A 20799-nucleotide genomic window follows, 5' to 3' on the forward strand; every position below is an offset into this window, starting at 1 on the left:
GTAAGTTATCTTTGAGAATAATCACCAAGACTTTAATAAAAAATTATCTTTTGTATGAGTCAGTGGTTATTATCCATATTAAATAACTTTTAATGTAAAATTGACAATTCACAGCTGCTAATAATTGTAGAGTCTTCTAAATGCCAGTAGCATTTTTATTTTTTATATTTTCAAGGAAGTAATTTTGAATTTAGCAACCTTTAATTTTATAATTCTCACAGGATACATACAAATGTCAGTAATTATAAATGATTCTCTTAATCAGATTCCCCTCAAACATTTCACAGAATATATTAAGTTATTTCACAATATCATTGGTTCCCAAATTTCCTTTATATATATAAAGATATATATTTTTTCTCAGAAAATGGAATTTTATAAAAAGGCATTTTTCTCGTATGTCCATAAAATGATAGAATTCCTACAATTATAGAAATGTGTCATAAATTATACAGAATGTTCCTTAATTACAGCTCAATGTAACTTGGTACTGCCTCCCTCCCTAAAAAATGAGAGAGAACCAAAAAAATAATATATATACAACTGTATATATATATTTACATAATATAGACAAATCAAATATATATATATATATATATATATATAATCTTTTAAGAATATTGGCCCATAAAACTGTGTTCCAAAAGATACTTTTCTATTGTAAAATAAGACCAGGGAGGGGAATTAGATATGTAAAATGCATATCTGTTAAAAAAAAAAAATAGAAATTGGGACGCCTGGGTGGCTTAGCAGTTAAGCGCCTGCCTTCAGCTCAGGGCGTGATCCTGGAGTCCCGGGATCGAGTCCGATATCAGGCTTCCTGCTTCTCCCTCTCCCTGCGTCTCTCTCTCTCTCTCTCTCTCTCATGAATAAATAAATGAAATCTTTTAAAAAATTTAAAAAACAGAAATATGTTTCACAGTCTCATGTGCAAAGTAGAGTTCTCTGGTAATCAAATAATGACATTTGTTTGTGACTTTCATTCTGTTTTGCATTCTGAATACACCTTTTCACTGATTGCTTAAAAACTGAATGTAAAGACTTTTAAAAGATAGCACAATTCAGTGATTTCTTGGGAGTTCAAGGTTTACGTCATAGTCCAGTTTACAAATACCATCTAGGCTCTTTTTACTTCTCACCTTTCCTGGTCCTGAGAAGTCACAGATAGTGTAAAGAAGGGGAAGGCCCTACATACATGAGTGACAGGAGCTGGCAATGAGATAGGAGCCTCCATCCAAGTCTCCAGTTGAAAAGTCCATTGTTGGCATAGATGATATGGAACATAACTTTATGATGACTCTTAAGGGTGGCATGTTAGATGGGGCTAGTCACCTATCTGGAGCTAGTGTAGTTTCCTGCTATGAATGATTGTTATTACTCATTATCTCATTCATTTCTGGCTTTGTAAAGTGTGTTGTCAAAACACAAGGTTGTGTACATTTGACCTGGGAGATTTCTTGGCAGAGCCGACTGCTTTTCCCCTTTGCCTACTTTCCACGTCTTCTGCTTAGACATACAGGAAACTTATGGTTGCTCTCCATATCTAACTGTGACCCTCCCCTAAAGTTGAGAGGTGGTGAGGGTAAAGAAGGGAGTATCCACGGCAGCCCCGGTGGCACAGCGGTTTAGCGCCGCCTGCCGCCCCGGGGTGTGATCCTGGAGACCCGGGATTGAGTCCCACGTCGGGCTTCCTGCATGGAGCCTGCTTCTCCCTCTGTCTGTGTCTCTGCCTCTCTCTCGCTCTCTCTGAATGAATAAATAAATAAATCTTTAAAAAAAAAAAAAAAAAAGAAGTGAGTATCCAGCAGTATTCTCACTTTTCCTCATTCCTTATTTCTTTGCCTTTCCCCTCATAGCCTCCCCTTCCCCCTTTTGGGGGTGCATGAGGCAAAACACAGTAGTGCATTTCATTTCATTCTTAAAACTGTCATTTGCTAAATTTGGTCTAGTGAAGTTCACTTCTATCAGTGTGAGAGATGGAGGTGAGCAAGAAGTAGAACCTGTCATTGCAAATGTCCTCCATATCCTCCTCTTTTCAAATCTCATCTCTTACACTTAAATTGTGGTTTTTAAACATTATAATCAAAAAGCAGGTTTTCTTCTTTTCTTAGTCTTTGATGTAGAAACTGTTGGGGTCATCTGCCAGAGAACAACGTATCATGTATCACTCTACTACATTGCCATATATACAGCGATATCAGCATGATCTTGTGGTTCAAACACTTAGCTGTAGAGTCTGTGACTCCCAGATCAGTCACTTCCCAGCTATGTAACCTTGGGGAAGTTATCAACTTCTCTAAACCACATTTTAACCATCTGTAAAATGGGGATAGTAATAGCATTTCATGGTGTTGTTGGAACATGGAATAATAAATTCCTGGTATTTTATAAGTGACACATAGGTTTTAGAAATTTTCTGTCCCAGAAAGGAAATAGTGAAGAAAGAGTTTATGGATATTCAGGAAAAGTTATTCATCAGCTTCTTTAAATAATTCTATTCTAATAGTCTTGGCAACCTGAGTCCTACAGTCAGTCCTAACAATTCAGCGGTTGAGGTTCTTGACACTTCAAGAATCCTCTAAGCAACTAGCAAAATATTGCTAATTTCCTCAGTTTTCGAATGTTGATTAATGATACAGTCATCTTTGCAGTTAAGATTTATTAAGCACGTCCATGATGCTTCTTGAGAGGCAAGTATGAAAGGACAGTTCCTCATCAGTTTTCTCCCTTGTCTAAGAATAAAACAAGAATATAAATGAACATTTGGTGGGTAGAATTTACACTCTTTTCCCTGTGGTCCTAGAGTGAAAATTAATTTTCACAGTTATATGACAAATCTAATAAACTCTACTTTTTCTCTATTTCATTAGATTATCATCAATTCTACTTCTACCTTAAGGTACGAAGCCTTCTAAACTAGATATTTCCTTTGGGGATTAAGTCACTAAAGACAATGAAGACTTTAAAAACTAACAACCCTTTTGGGGGAGAAAACTTTTTCTTTTTTCAATTGTGTTGATTATTATTTTAAAGGCTTGTCATCTAGTGAATTCTTCGGTTTCTCTTTGATTCTTACCTACCTGATGAATTTGTATGTCCATTAAAATGAATAGTAATATTTGCTATACTTTTCATGTTAGATATCTATTGGTTGATTTTGCTTCAAAGTAACTTAACTCCTTTGTAATATTAAGTTCCTCTAATTTCCTACCTCCCTGCCTTTTATTTTCCTCTGGAGAAAACCCTTCCAGGGCATGACCTAATGAATTCTGGTTCAAATTTCCAAGTGAATTTGAACCAAAGTGATTCTATAATTTGGTGGAGGGAACCTTCATTAAATACCCTGGCAAGGGAATTTTTACTGTTTTATACCAGACTAAAGTACTTTTCTTGACATATTGAAATTGAACTTCCAACATTTATGAGAATATAAATTGCAACAGCACGTTGTAACTGTCATGAGTCCAGTAGAGCCTTAGGTCAAGGGTTTTTACTTTCTCTATAACCCCATTAAAAATAGCAGTGTTTTTAATTATTTTTCCTTTAAAAATTAGAAAAATATGACTTGGTCTCCAGAGAGATGTTATCTTTATTTATTCCTAAAATTTATATGGTTGCATGGGATATGTCTTTATAGTTTTTATTTGCACTTGACCAAAGTGCAAATTCAATTTTATAGGCTAGTGAACCTACTCTTTTAAAGCCTGAATGTGATTTTCTAATTGACAGAGTTGATTTTTGTTTCTTCTCTTTATTCCTGACCTCTCTGCATCTTCTCACCTCAAAAGCTTCTTCCCTCCCCCTCCCCTGCCCACCCTGTTTTCGTATTTATCCATTTGTGTGCAGGTATAATTAACATACAACATAATTATGTTAGTTTCAGGTGTACAATATAACAAATATAATGATTAACTATTTCTATATATTACTCAGTGTTCATTAGGATAAGTGTACTCTTAATCTCCATTTTCTATTTTACCCATCCCCCTACCCATCTCACCTCTGGCAACCACCACTTTGTTCTTTGTATTTAAGAGTTTGTGGGAGGCGGTTTGTTCTCTTTTTTTTTTCTTTGTTCCTTTTTATCTTAAATTCAACATATGAGTGAAATCATATGGTATTTGTCTCTCTCTGACTTTACTTGGCGTTACACCTTTTAGATCTATCCATGTTGTTGCAGATGGCAAGATCTCATTCTTTTTTGTGGCTGAGTAATATTCCATGGAATTCCCATCAGAGGCTTCATAAAATCAGTTTCAAAAGAAACTACTCCCTTTTAACTGCAGACCCCAAGCCATTTAGTGTTATTGTTCACATTATAGGTATACTGTATACATCATCTGAAGTTGAATTTGACATTTTGTATAGCATCTCAGTACTCTGCAAATATAGTCACCAGATTACAGTACAACTGCAAGAGCTTCTAGCCCTTGTTACCTACCATCTTTGAAGGTTTCCTAAAGCAGCATGGCATGATTGAAAAACATACTGTGTTTTTGATGGCTAATTGGCCAGGCTTCCACCCGACCCTGACATTTGATTTCTCCTGCTACCCAGTTGGCTGAATTTAGGGGTTTGCTCTGAATTGCAAGAATAGATAATGCATAAACTTATTAAAATTCAGCGTGCATCTTATTTGTATAAGTCAGTTGCACCACTCGTGGTATTTAGTGATAGTCAAGAGAAACTGGCTATTTGAAGGATGTGGGAACTTCAGAATTTGCTAACTCCAGAGACCATAGCTTGAATGAGCAGGAAACAAGGTAGCCTTGGAACAGTCTAGAAGCAGGACATGCAATAGTAATTGTTTACAGGAGGAATCTGACCAGGATATTGCCTATTGCTTCCACCATTGTCCATGAACTCTAGCCATCCTTTCAGCTTTCTGTCCCTTATTCAGCAATGAAAGTTCCAAACAAGAACATCCTGTTAGCTGAGTTTTGCCATGGGTGTGTGTACCCTGGTGAAGAGAGCAGGGAGAGGAAAAATCTAGCCTTTTCTCCCCTGTAGGCTACACACAGTGGAAGGTTCCCCACCTGAACTGAAAGAAAGTGGATTTCTAGATAGATCTATAACTTTTTAACATTTTATTTTTTAAAATCAAGATGTTTCTGAGACCTACAGTTGAAGCTAGAGAATCCCAACCCTTATAACATTATTTGGGTTAGCTTGGAAAAGAAAAATGACATTTCTAATTCCTAATACGTACATTTAAATGAATAATAACTACTGAATAGGATTATGTTGAGCTACTATTTATAATGCCTTAAAGACAGTAAGTATTTGCATGCAATTTAATGTACTACTTTTTCTGCTTGGGGCAACTTATGGTTTGATTGGTATGATTGTAATTTTTTTCTTTAAAGTTAATATTAGTTTGCTGCATAGTGATTCTGGTTCACCTCTGTACAATTTTAAAATAAACGGTAGAGTTTGATTTTTTTTTTTTTTAACTCTTCAACAGACAGGCTAGCCTCAACGAAGCCGCCGAGAAGTATTATGATCTGGCAGCCAGACTAAGACCTAATGTAAGTACTTTCCTAACGAGAAACATTACTCAAAGGGATGGATTCACAGCAGGTGATAGCTTTAGATACAGAAGCCTCATGATACTAGGCTTTTTCCCTCTGATCTCCTATTCTTGAATACTCACTAAATGGCTAATTCAACAATCACATCTGCCCCGCTCAAGCTTCTTTCTTTTTGCAGAGGTCCAAATTGCTGTTTTTCTATCCTGTGTAAAAAGCACCATGCAGTTTTATCATTTGAATACAGGTTGTAGCATTATCAAATACTTGGCATTTGGTTGGCTTTTGAAAGCAGTTCCTTGAAAGTGTTTTTCGCTCTGGTGTTAAATACCTCAGGACTTCCTAACATCATACACTTTTTTCTTTTCTTTTTTTGATCCTTATATACACTCAGACCTCGAGCTGGGCCTCTTTCCTCTTCCACAGTCCTCATTTCTAATAATGATGCTTTTCAACCTTATCAAGTATGTTTTTATTAGAATTTTTCCCTGGGTAGTCACACTTCCATAAAGTGGGATGGATATAAATTAGATCATTACTATTGAAATAGAGGAGCCATTTATGAGAAAATCAGAACTGGTTTTATATCTGTCTTCTAAGCACTTTTTTATTCGCCACACATCACCGACCTCCAGCGCGTTGCTTTTATTCTCATACGCACTGCTCTGCATCACCCTCCAACACTAAAACCTTCTCCCCTTACTCTCTGGGTCTAGACCATCTATTGAGAAATGTAATTTTGAAACAGTAATGAAAGTGCATGTGTGACATGACTACAAATAGTGGGATAAGTTTCATTTCTATACAGTAACTCATCCCACTGGGCAAACATCTATAGAGTGCCTGCTTTGTGATGGGATACAGAGATTTCATTCCCTAAAAGACCACATAATGTAGCAGAGAACACTGAAAATAATCAACTAGTTGAAATACAATGTGGCAATTCCTACACAGAGGTATACACAGTCCTGTGGGAACACAAAAGAAGAGAATTAATGCTCCCTGAACCCGATCCACAGGGGGAGAAGCTTTTTTTTTTCCCCAAGCAGATAAAACCACATGTAACCTTTGCCCTGAATGTTGGTGTCCCCGGTTTCATTACTTATGAGGTACTTCAGAAATTGGTGAGCTGTTTGCAACAGAAGAAAATAATTTAATAGTTATAATGGTAAGAACAATAACAGTTCAAATTTATTGCACACTGATTATGCGTCAGGCATCGTGCTAAGTACGTCACGTGAATTCCCTCATTCATTTCTCAGAACAACCCACAGGTGCTTCTGTGGTCCCCACTCTGCCCAAGCCCAGAGAAATTAGTAAGTCCTTCATCACCCCAGCTGGTAAGTGGGATCCCATTGTAACTCAGGCTGCTCGGTGCACAAGAGAAAGCTTGAGGGGAAAATGCAGTTACATCATAGGAAATGCAAGCCAGAAGATTGGGAAGTGAAAATAATAATGATCCTCTCATTTATGTATTCAGTAAATATTTAGAGTACCTGCGAAGTGCCCGCAGCATTCCAGGCACTACATACACGGAAGGGCACAAAATTAACTAGAGTCCCTGACCATTAGGAGCTTACCATCTAGTCTGAGAAGACGAAGTAGAAAAACCAGTAAAGCATATATGGTATCAGACAGTGATAAGTGCTTTGTGGACAAATGGCAGGATAAAGGACTTAGGAGGTGCAGGGGGGAGACAGGCAGGAGGCATAGCTTTATAAATGCCCAAGATGGGCATCTTTGTATAGCATTTCCAACAGTTGAATATGAGTTCTTGAATATTTTTTTTTAGATTTATTTTAGAGAGGGGGGGGCACACGCACACCTGTGTAGGGAGCAGGGGCAGAGGGAGAGGAAGAGAAGAGAGAAGTAGACTCTGTACCTGAGCATGGAACCCAGTGTGGGGCTTGATCTCAAGACCCTGAGATCATGACCTGAGCCAAAAACCAAGAGAAGGATGCTTAACCGGTTGACTGGGCCACCCAAGCCCCCCAAGATCTTTATTATAACTTCATCGAGGGCAAGAATCAGGGTTTTTTGTCTTTCTTTCCTTTTTTTTTGTTCCCGTCACATGGATGAATATAATGACGTTCTGTTCAGCCTTTACTCATTGAGTACCAGTCACTTAAATGTCACTTTTATTTTTGTTAAGTGGTTGATCAAATGGTCTTCTTCAACACATTATAACAGAATAGTGAGCACAGAGCTATCTGAGCTGTCTGACCTGACCTAAAAAAAAAAAAAAAAAATGAAAAAGACACTGAGGCACCCCAGATTTAAACCAGACTCATGAGAGTATTTATTTTAAATGGCCAGCCAAATCATAAAATCAACATTTAATCTTCCCATTTAAAGCCATTTTTTCTGAAATCCCAAATAGTTTCTTCATAAACATGCTGCAGACTGTTTTTGAAAAACATGTTTATTCAAATGCTACTTCCTTTATCTAATAACAATAAGTATTTTATGGATTTGGTTAGAATAGGAAGCTCAAATTTAACAATGAGTAAACGATGCTACAGTTGTGGGTCACCTGATGGGCAGATGGGGTCTTTCCCTAATCTTTTTTATGAATTGTGTTTTGGGTTTCCTGTATGTATATAGAATAAGTAAGATGCCACCATGGCAAGACTCATAAAGACACGGGCAATAATAGAAGTTTGTGTTCTGAACCAAGGAGACTTGTTTAAACAATAGTCCCTGTAATGATTTATTAGCGGTTAGCATCTGATCCAAATTAAAGCATCCATCTAACATTTATCTTGATCATAGCTGTTCTTCCCTTTGCCCTAAGAACCTTCTATGTTATTTCTGTGTTTTTGCTGAATAAATTTCAGTTCCCTGCTTATAAAAGGACCTAGTAAACAGACCTCCATTCTCCTTCTCTATTGCAGTAGTTTCACTGTCTTTTCATTTCTCTTGTCTACACAGTAATCTAATCTTATTTTTCAAAAGGGCATTTTCTTCTATTGTTTGAATGTCCAACTTTCACAATCAGTAGCTGTATGTGGAGGACCCTGTGGGTGTTTTAGCAATGTTCATGTCAGATCGTGACTATCCACAGTAAAATATGCGCTGTAACCCTGTGCACCGCCACTTACTATCATCGTATTGAAAACATTGTTATTTGTGGAATATATTTCTCTCTTAATAAAAAACCTATTCCACTTCTTCAGTACATCCCGTGGTGAATTTCTTTATTTAGTTTATTCTACAAAAGCCCTATTTTTTCATACAATTTGCTTTAAAATTACAAATGGACTCCTAGAAAAATTTTATATGCAAAGAATTCCGGTGATCAAATGCTAAAGTAATAGAAGTCTAAATTAGCATACACATATAATTTTCAGTGTTAGATTATGATATTGTTTCATCAGGGATATTCAGTACATTGTCATTTATTAAAGTATACAGCTAGAGAAATATATTTGTTACTAAAATGAGACCATTAAATTTTTAATCCTATTTATTTGACTTTCTGGGGGGTAGACGGGAAAACCCTAGACTTACTCCTCATAGTACAGTAAAACATTTTTTTATAATGGGAAAACTCTTGACCAAAATTGCCATTTTAAGTTTTTCCACTTTCATTTTTCATTTGTGTAAATAAGATTGATCTCTCTGTGAAGGTTACTTTAAAAAGATAACACTGTCTTCCCTCTCACTTATGAACATCGAAAAGTGCTGACTCTTGAGGACTAGAGGGAACATTTAAATGAAACAATTTTGTTCCTCCTGTGGGAATTAAGCCAAATTCTACATTAACTTATAGATTTTTAATTTTTTTTCTAATGGGAAGAATGGGTAATTTGCATAGTACAAAGTCACCCACTGTACTTGGCTTTTAGTGAACTCCAGAAGTTAGAAAGGGTAATTACTAATGATTAGGTCTATATATCTTGTATTTTTCCGGATGTAGTTGTTTTTAGCCTGATTTCATTTAATTTATTTTGTATCAGGTTCCAGTTTTGTGTAAGACTCTATGCCAAGTGCAGAGGGATTTCAAAGTTATGAAAAATTAACCCTGACCTTGGGAAATGTACTATCTAAATGCAGGGAGGGAATGGAGGAGAGAACGCGTGGATCCAAATTCTCACAATTCAGGCCAGGAAATACTATGTTATGAGTACTTTGTGAGTGATGGAAGGTAGTGCTAGAAAAGTGTGCAGGAGAGAAAAATTACCTTCAACAGGTTGGTCCTAGAAAGCATTGTGTCGGAGTGGGAAAGTTAGATAATCACGAGATGATAGAATGTTTATAGGTGAAGATTTTAGCAAGAGAAGGAGAGAAGAGAGAATTTGGGGAAGAGGCAGGTAGAGGCATATGTGTGAATAAGGACATGGTGCTGAGAAAACATGAACATAGGCTCAAGAAACAGTAAACAAGAGTTTATATTGCCCTGGGGCTAGGGGCAGAGAAGACAAGCAGGGGAAGATAGAACTGGAAATGAAGATAAAACCAGATGAAAGGTATTGCATACCTCCCAAGAATTAGGAGTTTGCATTCCTACGTTGAACAGGATGACATAATGAAAGTGATAATTTAGGATGGCCATTTATAAGATGTAATGAGGAATGTGGGTTGCGTTGGGGAAAGTAGAGTTGCAAGAAGCCATCTTGAGAAAACCAAATAAAAAGATACCGTAATAGTTTAAGCAGAAGGTATAATGTGAAAGTACAGAAACACAGTGGAGTTGAAAAGAATATGCAGGGAAAATAAGTGGATTATTTGATGGGATGTGAATAGGAAAATCAGTTGGCCTGATGAATGTTCCAAAATTTGGTATATAGGAAACTTGGAAAAAGGAAAAACAAGGACCCCAGTCAGAAGAACATGTTTATTTCAAGAAAAAAAAAAAAATGTTAAGTTTGTACCAAACTGTTTCTAAATGAGAGGATATCATCATTGTCCAGGGGACATTCCTATCAAGGAGGCAGTCAGAGGGAAAGGCCATAGCTAGGAATAGAGATGTGGCGTTATTTGCAGAAAGGAGATCATGCCAAAGCAGTGATTAAGATCACTGAGGGGAGGGGCACCTGGGTGACTCAGTGGTTGAGCACCTGCCTTTGGTTTAAGCTGTGATCCCAGGGTCCTGGGATCGAGTCCTGCATCAGATTCCCTGCAAGGGGCCTGCTTCTCCCTCTGCCTGTGTCTCTGCCTTTCTCTCTCTCTCTGTGTCTCTCATGAATAAATAAATAAAATCTTAAAAAAAAAAAAAAAGAGAGAGATATCACTGGGGAGAGATGTAGAGAAGGGAGACCATTTCAAACCCTGGGAAATGGGCAGCCCCGGTGGTTCAGCAGTTGAGTGCTGCCTTCAGTTCAGGTCATGATGCTGGGGTCCTGGGATCAAGTCCCACATCAGACTCCCTGCATGGAGCCTGCTCCTCCCTCTGCCTGCATCTCTGCCTCTCTCTCTCTCTCTCTCTGTCTCTCATGAATAAATAAATAAAACCTTAAAAAAAAAAAAACTGGGAAACTCTACATGTGGAATGTAGGATATGAGACAATGAAGTCCGTGTTAATGAGCAATTTCCACTGCTGCTAAAGGTAAAGGAAAACAGACTGAGACTGTCCAGTGACTTCAGAGAATCAGCTGTCCTCGGCTACCTGGTACACCTTTGTGCAGTTGATGTGGGCACAAGTTGTACTGTGTTAAGGAGGTGGAGAAGTGGGAACAGAGAGTGTAAAATTATTCTGTAAGTTAAGTTTGGAGGTGAATGAAATAGACAGGGAAACTGCAAAGAAATATTAAGCATATGTTTATTAAATATTAAAGGTAGGTGTTAAGAAACATGCATGTGTCTAAATATGAGGTTATGTCCTCATAGAGGAAAGAGCAAAGAAATACTGAAAATCTTCAAAGATCATTTTCTCCCCAAGGACTGAAGAACAGAAAATAGACTGAAGAAAAAAAGGTGAGGAAAAAACAAACATTAGAAATATAGGGAGCAGAAGCTGAGGTAGCAAATTACTTCTCTCCCAGGTTATTTGCTTATCTGCTGGTGCTATGGGAAGAAGGAGAGAGTTTGAAGTCAGAGACCTGTGGACAGCTGATGTGCTGAGGTGCACAGTAGGTCATAATTGATTTAGGTCTGGCCTATCTATATGTGATAAATGCCAATAGGAAGTACAGTGTTGTGAGATATGTTATTACACCGTTTGTCATTTTGTGATCATTTTATTTTTTTTATTTATATTTTTTTAAGTAGGCTCCACCACGGGGCTCGAACTCACAACCCTGAAATGAAGACCTGAGCTGAGATGAATAACTGAACTCTATGTCTGAAACTAATCATATGCTATATTCTAATTAATTTAAATAATATTTAAAAAAAAAAAAAACGAGCTGACATCAAGAGTTGGATGCCTAACCGACTGAGCCACCTGGGCTCCCCCTTTTGCAATAGTTCTAAATGAAGTTCCAAAGTCACCGATAGATTATTCTCATTTTTTTTTAGATTTTTTTTCTAGATTTATTTATTTATTTATGATAGAGATAGAGAGAGAGAGAGAGGCAGAGACACAGGAGGAGGGAGAAGCAGGCTCCATGCCTGGAGCCCGACGTGGGACTTGATCCCGGGACCCCAGGATCGCACCCCGGGCCAAAGGCAGGCACCAAACCGCTGAGCCACCCAGGGATCCCAGATTATTGTCATTTTGATTCATCTTCTCTGACTTTTATGCTAGACGTGATATTAGAGATTGAGATCTCTACGATGTATAGTATTTTATAAATGTTCTATCATGACAATTATCATATATGAATTAAAGGGGAATCTGCTCCAAGGATCAGATTATCCAGTAAAAAATGTCATATACACATTATAACTTTCCTAGGCACTTAAAGCGTAAATTACTTCAAAGTGTTATTATAAAATCAAAGTCCGTGTTCTCTATTTGGGCTCTTTGGCAATGATGTTAGGTCACAGATAAAATAAGAAATATGGGATTCAAAGAAATCAGCCTCCTATATAAGAGTTGCAGCTGCGCTATGGATAGTCAACATATTCTGCAATGTATCACTTTCAATTTGGACTGCCCTTTTTATCCTAAGTGTGGGACAAGAGGGACGATGAGAGGAGATGACTGCTCAGTAGAAATAACCACTAAATCTGGGATTGGGCGATGAGGGAGCAGTTGAGAATGAATTATCTGGGGGGCACCTGGGTGGCTCAGTGGTTGAGCATCCGCCTTCGGTTTAGGTCGTGATCCCAGCAATCTGGGATCAAGTCCTATATCAGGCTCCCTCTGCCTATGTCTCTGACTCTCTCTGTCTCTCATGAATAAATAAAATCTTAAAAAGAATAATTTGGGCTGTACTGTTGGAAGGGATAGAAAATATTTTGAATATAGTTGTTTACTGATGGGAAAGTTATTGTTCCATCCTAATTAGAACAAGGGACCTTGAAATTAAGTTAAACAGGACAGATTCAGATTTGACGATATAAGAGAATTTCTTTTTTGGGGGGTGGGGGTTACTGAGCTTGTCATTTTGTTGGGGGAGGAAAAGGAAGGGTTAATAATAATTTGTCTGGGAAGCAATTAAACCACATTTCTGCTTGTAAATGGAGGAGGAACCACATGGCCTCTTCCGAAAGTTTCCACAGGCTTCTGTGATGTGGGAAAATTATATACCATGTGTCTCTTGACTTTCTGACGTTAATAATATACGGATCCCAGAATCACCACATTGACTTCATGAGTAAAACGCGCTTTAATATCGCACATGTATTTCCCACTCTCACTACTTATTTCAGTTTCAAATACGTCTTTATAGTTTACAGTTAGAAAATGCAACGAGGGAAGTTGACAAACCCAGAATAAACTGGTTTCAATCAAGAGAGAAATTGCCATTCGTTTTCCCTCACACTTTACCTGGTTTTATAAAATGGGCCCAGAAATATGATTGAAATGAGACTGTTGTTTATTCACAGGCACACAATTAAGTCAACAAACACTTATTCTACTTTAGTTCCTAAACAGGCTTCATCACATTAATATGTATATATATGCACACATCAGGAGAAAGAAGGTATCTAATTCTTGTCTAATTTCTGCAAGATAGATGCTCACTTCCCTGATAGCTTGTTACGCCAGGATCAGTTTTAGTCCTATCCCACCAGGTCCAGGGGGGACTTATCCCACCTTTAGTCCTATCCCACCTGGACCTGTCTTCAGACCACTTTCCACTGTGATTTTTCCCAAATCACTTAGATGTGCAGCACTGTTCATCTAACAAGTTGCACAGTTGAGTTTGTTTTGTGTTGTACTTCTATTTTGGAAATGTTAGATAAACCAGAAAAAAAAAAGTATTTTTGAAGTGCTTGCTATTTTTTTTTCTGTTTATTATCTTGTATAAGTCTTCATGCTTAGAAGACAAAGATGATTAGTAGAATCCAGTTGTTTACTAACGGTTGCTGTGGTGACAGTTTTTGCCTAGCCTGGGATCATACAGTTGGGCTAAACGAAGCCGTATTTACAGTTTTTCCATACTCGGGGCATTGTTATTCATCACAATCCACATGCAATCATCCTCAAATAGTATTTTTTGAATGTATGTATGTGCACTGTGTGTGCGTTGCAGAATCACAACCAGAAAAGGATGGGGTGGGGAGGAGGTGTGAGGCACAGACAGGAACATAAGTGGCTCTTGGCTATAAAGAAAATCAGCTTGAGTACTTTGGGTTGAGGAACATCAAAACCTCTGGGCAATTCCACTTAATTATGTTCTCTGATTCCAAGCATGTTTATTTTTACTCACATTTCTTCATGGGGGTATCCTTTGCATGGATTTATAACTATAATTGTTTGAATTGTGGGACCACACACTAAAATTGCATCTAGTTCCTTCTCCAGAGTAACTGGATTCCTGGGGGTTTTTTTTGGGGAAAACTCAGCTAATCTAACCACACTGGCCCACATTCCTACCTGGGAGTATCAGCTAGGTGGACTGGGAGGTGCCACCATTGGAAGGATGTGCCCTTCCCCCACCCCAGCCATCACATTCTTTATAATCCCCTTCAGTTATTTTGACAGCTGGTTTCCTCCATTTCTGTTATCCTTTTAGGCATCTAGGTTTCTGATCCTTGGCTGATCTCATGGGGTTATGTTTTTCTAAATGTATACTGAAACATTAACCAAAAGCTATACTTGTCTATGAATCTTTATTCCCTCCCTCTTCTGATTTTCCTCACCTCCTTTTTTTTGTTTGTTTGTTTCCTTATTTTTCCTCTAGTTCTAGCTCCTTGATACCTATCAGAACTCTCACTTATATCTGCAGATAAAATTATAGTATCCTTTACCCTAAAGACAAGTACAAGTTTGGCAGATCCTGAAAAATTAGTGAATGGGTAGATTAACTTATCAAAGTCCTATGTCCTTGTTAAAGAAAAACAATTATTAACACTTTTTTAAAAGGTAAGCAAGGCATTATTCAGGATTATTGTGATTAGTCACAATTTGGGGAGAGATGGCGTTTTACCTCAAAAACAATAAAAACAGGAGGGGGTTATAGCCAACAAGCAGGAAGGATGAAGAACTTGATCAGATACCAAAGGTAAGGAGTCTCACTGAATGAACTTAGGATTTTTGCTCTAGCTGGGCTCGGCAGGCCACAGACAAGGCCCAAGGATGAGGCCTTAGTCAAAAAGAGGGCTTGGAGGATCCTGTCTCTTTTTGGTCAGGGAGTGATGTTTTCATCTGGGATGACATCATTCTCCCCGACCAAGTTGTTAAAAATGCTAAGTTTCCTATCACTGGGTAGTATCAGAATCAAGAGTTCCTCTTTATCACTTGAGAAGAATTTCTTTAAATATATGGCTGTAACATAGTCTTTGCCAATAAGCAGTAGAATAGTATGAGAGGAGTGACGTCTTTAAGAGGGGGGAATGTGGATGCTACACAGTTTTTCAGTTTTGGTCTTACAATCAATGGTTATTTCCTTGACTATCCAGTGCCAACAAATGGCTACTGTGATACTCCAGAGTTTTAAAAACAATCCTGCACCCACATTATGGTTACATCAAAACTTAAAACTGTAGAGAACTGAATTTCTTAAGAATGGGAGACCAAGTCTATCATTGTTCATCCCTGGTTTTCATCTCTACTTTTTTGTTTTCACTTTCTTAAAGGATTTCCTCTGAAATAACACCCAGAAATGCAGCTCTACAATGTATACACGTTTTCTTTTTGAAGAGTGAATGGCAAGTTAGTGAGGGCAAGTGTGGTGTCATGAGAGATCTGTGATGAGATAGTTTGAAATGGTCACACGAGGATTAAATTGGTTTCACCTGAAAAGTAACTTGCTCGGTTTAGGAATGTTGAATTTTAAAGATCAGCAAACTTGAAAAAATTTGTTAGAATGATTCACCAAATATCTATATAAGCTACTTCTAACAATCCATGACTAAAAAAAAAAAAAAAAATTAAGTGCTTAAATGATATGCAGCAATAATCTGCTGTGTTTTTGAAAGAGTGGTTTGACAGATCTCAACAAGTTCAAGAATGGATGTTAAAGGTTATTACTAGCTTTGTCCATCACTTTTTTTTTCTTATTGCTCGATCTAAGGTACTCTGTCCTTAACTACTTCATATTTCATCAAAGAAGAGACAGCTGAATCTTCTTCATGGAATCTATTCTTACACCAGTTATTTCTTAATTGTGGTTTAATTTTCATTGGTTGTTTATATAATAATGCTAATAAAACCCACTAAGGGAAACACCTAAAAACCCTCAACATATGTTATAATTTACTTTTCTGTGTGACAAATTCTTTCGCTTAAAAATATAGTGCATTTTCCACCTTAATTCCAGGAACCAATGATTGTTTTCTCTTAACAAGATTCAACTATCTTTTCCCAAAGGGTTATACTGTCTGTTAAGTTTTTGTAATCACAGATTTTATTTTAAAGAAACAAATTTTTTGAAATTTGTTCATTGAGAGAGAGAAAGAGACAGCACAAGCAGGGGAAAGGGCAGTGAGAGAATCTCAAGCAAACTCTATGCTCAGCACAGAGCCAGACATGGAACTAGAACTCAGGACCTTGAGATCACGACCTGAGCCCAAACCAAGGGTTGGCTGCTTAACCGACTGTACCACCCAGTGCCCCTAATCATAGGTTTCTTCTTATTTCATTGGCTGTGCTTTCTTTTGCAACACAACTGTGCTATCAAACTATCAGCAAATCAGACCTGCAATAATAAATAAACCCATAATATGGGTTGATACTTCTTCATCCATGATTAGATGCATTATTAAAATACCAGACATTACAAAAAAAAACTATTCAGAAAAATATCAGTATGACACTAATAAAAGATAAGGGATTTTTAAAATGTATTTCTATAGACCTACTTAAAGGTAGGTCTACTCTACTTAAATTCAAAATACATGGACATCTATTTTAATTTAATTTTTATGGAGAAATATTCCTATTAAGAATTTATAACTTCTCACCTATATTCAGTTACTTGTCTCCACTTTAATATCTCATTTTTGATACAGCATTATCAGGCTTGTATTGAGAGCAGTAGATTCCTCAGGTCTTGAGGATGGAATTATTTTGCTACCGAAGAATTATGCACTTTAATTAGTCTTGGAAATCTTTACTGGAGACATGTGCGTATGCTGAGTTTTCTCTTCGTTAAATAATATGACATTAACATTTTATTTTACAATATGCTGATTGACATAGTAACTCCCAAACATTTGCTACTCTTAGGGAACTTTTATGGAAAGCAGATGATGCATTATACCCTTAAGCACTATACATCATATCATTGCTTTAAACCTATTATTTACATTTGTGTGTATAAACTGGGTTTCCATGTTTGGAATTTAGGTACCTTTTTCACATACACCTAATGATGTTAAAAGGAAAAAAAAGAGCATTCACCTAAGTGAGAATAATAATATTGAGAGGTTTTAAAGTTGATAACTCTTCTAGGTCCATATTGCTAGGTATTATGTCTATTAATGATTTGAAAATTTTGTCTAACTTAGACACCAGAAAATAGTCTCTTTTTTTTTCTATTAGAAAATGTCAGCCTAATGACATGTATACTTGTGAAATATTCAAAGTTAAGTTCTACTACATTTTTACAGATGGGGACACTGCGACAGGCCAACGTGTCCAGGATGTCACAGCTAGTGGTAGAGCCAAAATACAAAGCCAGGCAGTCTGGTTTCAGAACCTGTGTTCTTAGCTTTTCTGCTTCTTTTATAAGATTGCCTACCAAAAATTCAATAATGCCCACCAATAAAACCTCAGACACTGAAATCAAAGGATAGTTATTTAAAATGTGGTAATTCCAATCACCTAGAATGTTTGTGTATTAATCATTCTGAAAAGTGCTGTTTAGCAAAATTGACAAATTCTTAAAGTTCAGTCGTAGACCCTCGAACGTATGCTTCTATCCACCCCTCTTCATATGGCCTATAGATCCCAGTTGGAGAAACCTTGGAGAAGTGAAATGGTATAGACTTTAAATGTAGAGAAGCAGACCTATTTGTCTGTTTCTAAAATAGGCTCCAGGGCTATGATGAGAAACAAAGACATTGTGATCCCTGCCCTCTTAGAGATGTAGCAGATGTAGGATTAGTATTTAATTCTTCCTTAGTTTTTTTCATGAGTGATTTATCTAGGTTACGAGGCTTGAAAGTTTGCATCTTCTACAGCTTATCCAACGATGCCTAAAAACCCATGAACTCAATCACCTTGTCATTTTGTGTGTTGAAAGCCTGTTTAGGGACTTCTAGAAACGTAGCAAATTACTATTTTGTATTGCTTGAAATGTATTGATTACTTTACCTTTGTTTCATACGATCACAGAGAATATGCTGCTCATTTTCTCATAAAAAGAAACTTATTTCCTTTTCTTTAGTAAGTCCTTAGAAAAATTGGAGAAAGCAGGATTTAGGGAAATGTTGTTTTAAGATTTGGAAAGCCGCTTTGGACAATAGGTTCTTACTTTCTTGGCAGTTTCTTTGGGAAGTTTTGCTATTACCGAATTGGTTTTTAAAGTAAGAGTTGTGGTAGAAAGACATGGGTACATCATATCAGATTTATTTTATTTCTACTATATATGTTTATTATGATCTGGAGATATATTTAAGAAAAAGTTCATATATTAAGGTTATTGTGATTTCATGTCCTGTAAAAAAAATGTTCAAATACATCAGAATCTAAAATTTCCCTACATATAAAAAAAGCAATATGCTTTCTTTTTTTTTTTTAAGATTTTATTTATTTATTCATGAGAGACACAGAGAGAGAGAGAGACAGAGACACAGACAGAGGGAGAAGCAGGCTCCATGCAGGGAGCCCGACGTGGGACTCGATCCCGGGACTCCAGGACCACACCCTGTGCTGAAGGCAGCGCTAAACCGCTGAGCCCCCCAGGGAACCCAATATCCATTCTTTTTAAAAAAATATATATATATACCTTGAAAAGAAAAAAAATAACTCCCTTAGAAATATGCTAAATTGATTGTAGGTTTTTAAACTATTTGATGAAGTTGTATCAATAGAGTATTACAGCAAAAAGCTTTTATTAAGTAATTCAGAATTGATCTTTTGGTCTTTACTATTAATTTAACTAATTTTAGCACTTGTCTCATATATCTAAATTGAAGTTACTGGATATGGTGAAGATGTTTATTTGGTAGGAATACTGCAGGAAGGTATTTTATGACTCAGTTCTTTTTAAAATTTGGTTTGAATTTTCAGCTCTGTTTTAATGGAAGTTTATTACCTGTTCAAACACGTGCATGCTTTAGCACTACATGTGCCTATTAGAACATGCTAAGCCCTGGGAATAACCAAAGTTCTGGCAGATGGGCATTGGCAGGAGCCTCAGAACAAGTCAGGGTTCTTTGGTAAAGGCAGGAATACTGATGGAACACTACGATTCATACCATCTCTGAAGTTTGACAATCAAAGGACAATTCATTATTGCAAATATTGAAGGCCTGTGTTGAATTAAAACTTTTGATAAAATAACAGTGCATGATAAATGATCTTTGATATGGTGTAGACAGGGCTTTACAAACATACATCAATTTTTAGAAATTTTAATGTGTTGTTAGCAATAGCAGTAGTTTAGCCTTTCTATGTTGCATTTCAAAAGTATAAATCTTGGACAGCCCGGGTGGCTCAGCGGTTTAGCACCGACTTTGGCCCAGGGCGTGATCCCGGGGTCCTGGGATTGAGTCCCACGTCGTGCTCCATGTGTGGAGCCTGCTTCTGCCTCTGCCTGTGTCTCTGCCTCTCTCTATCTGTGTGTGTGTGTGTGTCTTTCATGAATAAATAAATAAGATCTTTTTTAAAAAAGTATAAATCTTAATAATGAATATGTATTTCATGTATATTGATAACATCAAAATTTAGTGAGTGTTTGGACATCAACTGTATTCTCATGATATGACAGCAGTTAAAAAAAGAAGTTGTATACTTCACTGCTTTCAGAAGAGCATTCTCTGCAGGGAACTCCTGTGGAATCATGTTTTATTCACACGCCCTGGTAGGCAGTAGACCTTTGGCAGTTTGCGCTCCGGGATCAAATGGTGAGCACACTAACCCAGGCTTTCCCTCCTCTGGCTCTAGGATCTTGGGTATGTTGCTTACATCTCTAACCTGCATATGCTCATCTGTAAACAGAGTTAGCAATAAACACCTCAGAGGGTTTTTTATGGAACTTAACAATACATATAGAGCAAATAGAGTGACGCCTGGGTGGCTAGTGGTTGAGCACCTGCCTTTGGCTCAGGTCATGATCCCAGGGTCTTGGGATTGAATCCCACGTCAGGCTCCCCGTGGGGAGCCTGTTTCCCCCTCTGCCTGTGTCTCTGTGTCCCTCATGAATAAATAAGGTCTTTTTTTAAAAGAAGCACTTAGAATGCTGCACGGTCCATAGGAAGTGCTAAATTATTTGCATTACAGGAATACATCTCTGTATTCTTAACATAGAATAATTTTAAATACAGAAGTCACTTCCACCTGCCAGGCTATGTAGACAGTGGGCAGATTGGCATTGCCCATCTCAGGCTTACGCACACTCCTTCCTCAGGACGTTGATATTCACTCTTTCCTGCCGCGCTCCTGCTTTCCTGCAGATGGTGGCCTGGCCTGTTCAGGTGTTATCTTAAATGCCTTCTCCCATAGTGCTTTCTATCAGTAAGACTTCCCTTCCTGCCCAATATGAAACAGCCCTGTAGCCCTCACAGGCCCTCCCTTTCATCCTGCTCTGCTTTTTCCCCTTGGCACATATC

The 20799-nt window shown here is 37.4% G+C and overlaps 1 protein-coding gene across 3 annotated transcripts in view; it reads left to right on the forward strand.

Annotated features, from left to right (window-relative positions):
* The window catches only part of LOC119877031 (protein O-mannosyl-transferase TMTC2), a 387501-nt gene that overhangs the window by 327712 nt on the left and 38990 nt on the right, over positions 1–20799 (forward strand). For all 3 annotated transcript variants that reach the window (XM_038558567.1, XM_038558566.1, XM_038558568.1), the window contains one exon: positions 5465–5528. In XM_038558567.1, the coding sequence (XP_038414495.1) occupies positions 5465–5528 (64 nt within the window). The remainder of the gene's footprint in view (positions 1–5464; positions 5529–20799) is intronic.

This window comes from Canis lupus, chromosome 15, assembly GCF_011100685.1.
Source record: "Canis lupus familiaris isolate Mischka breed German Shepherd chromosome 15, alternate assembly UU_Cfam_GSD_1.0, whole genome shotgun sequence".
Taxonomy (NCBI): Eukaryota; Metazoa; Chordata; class Mammalia; order Carnivora; family Canidae; genus Canis; species Canis lupus.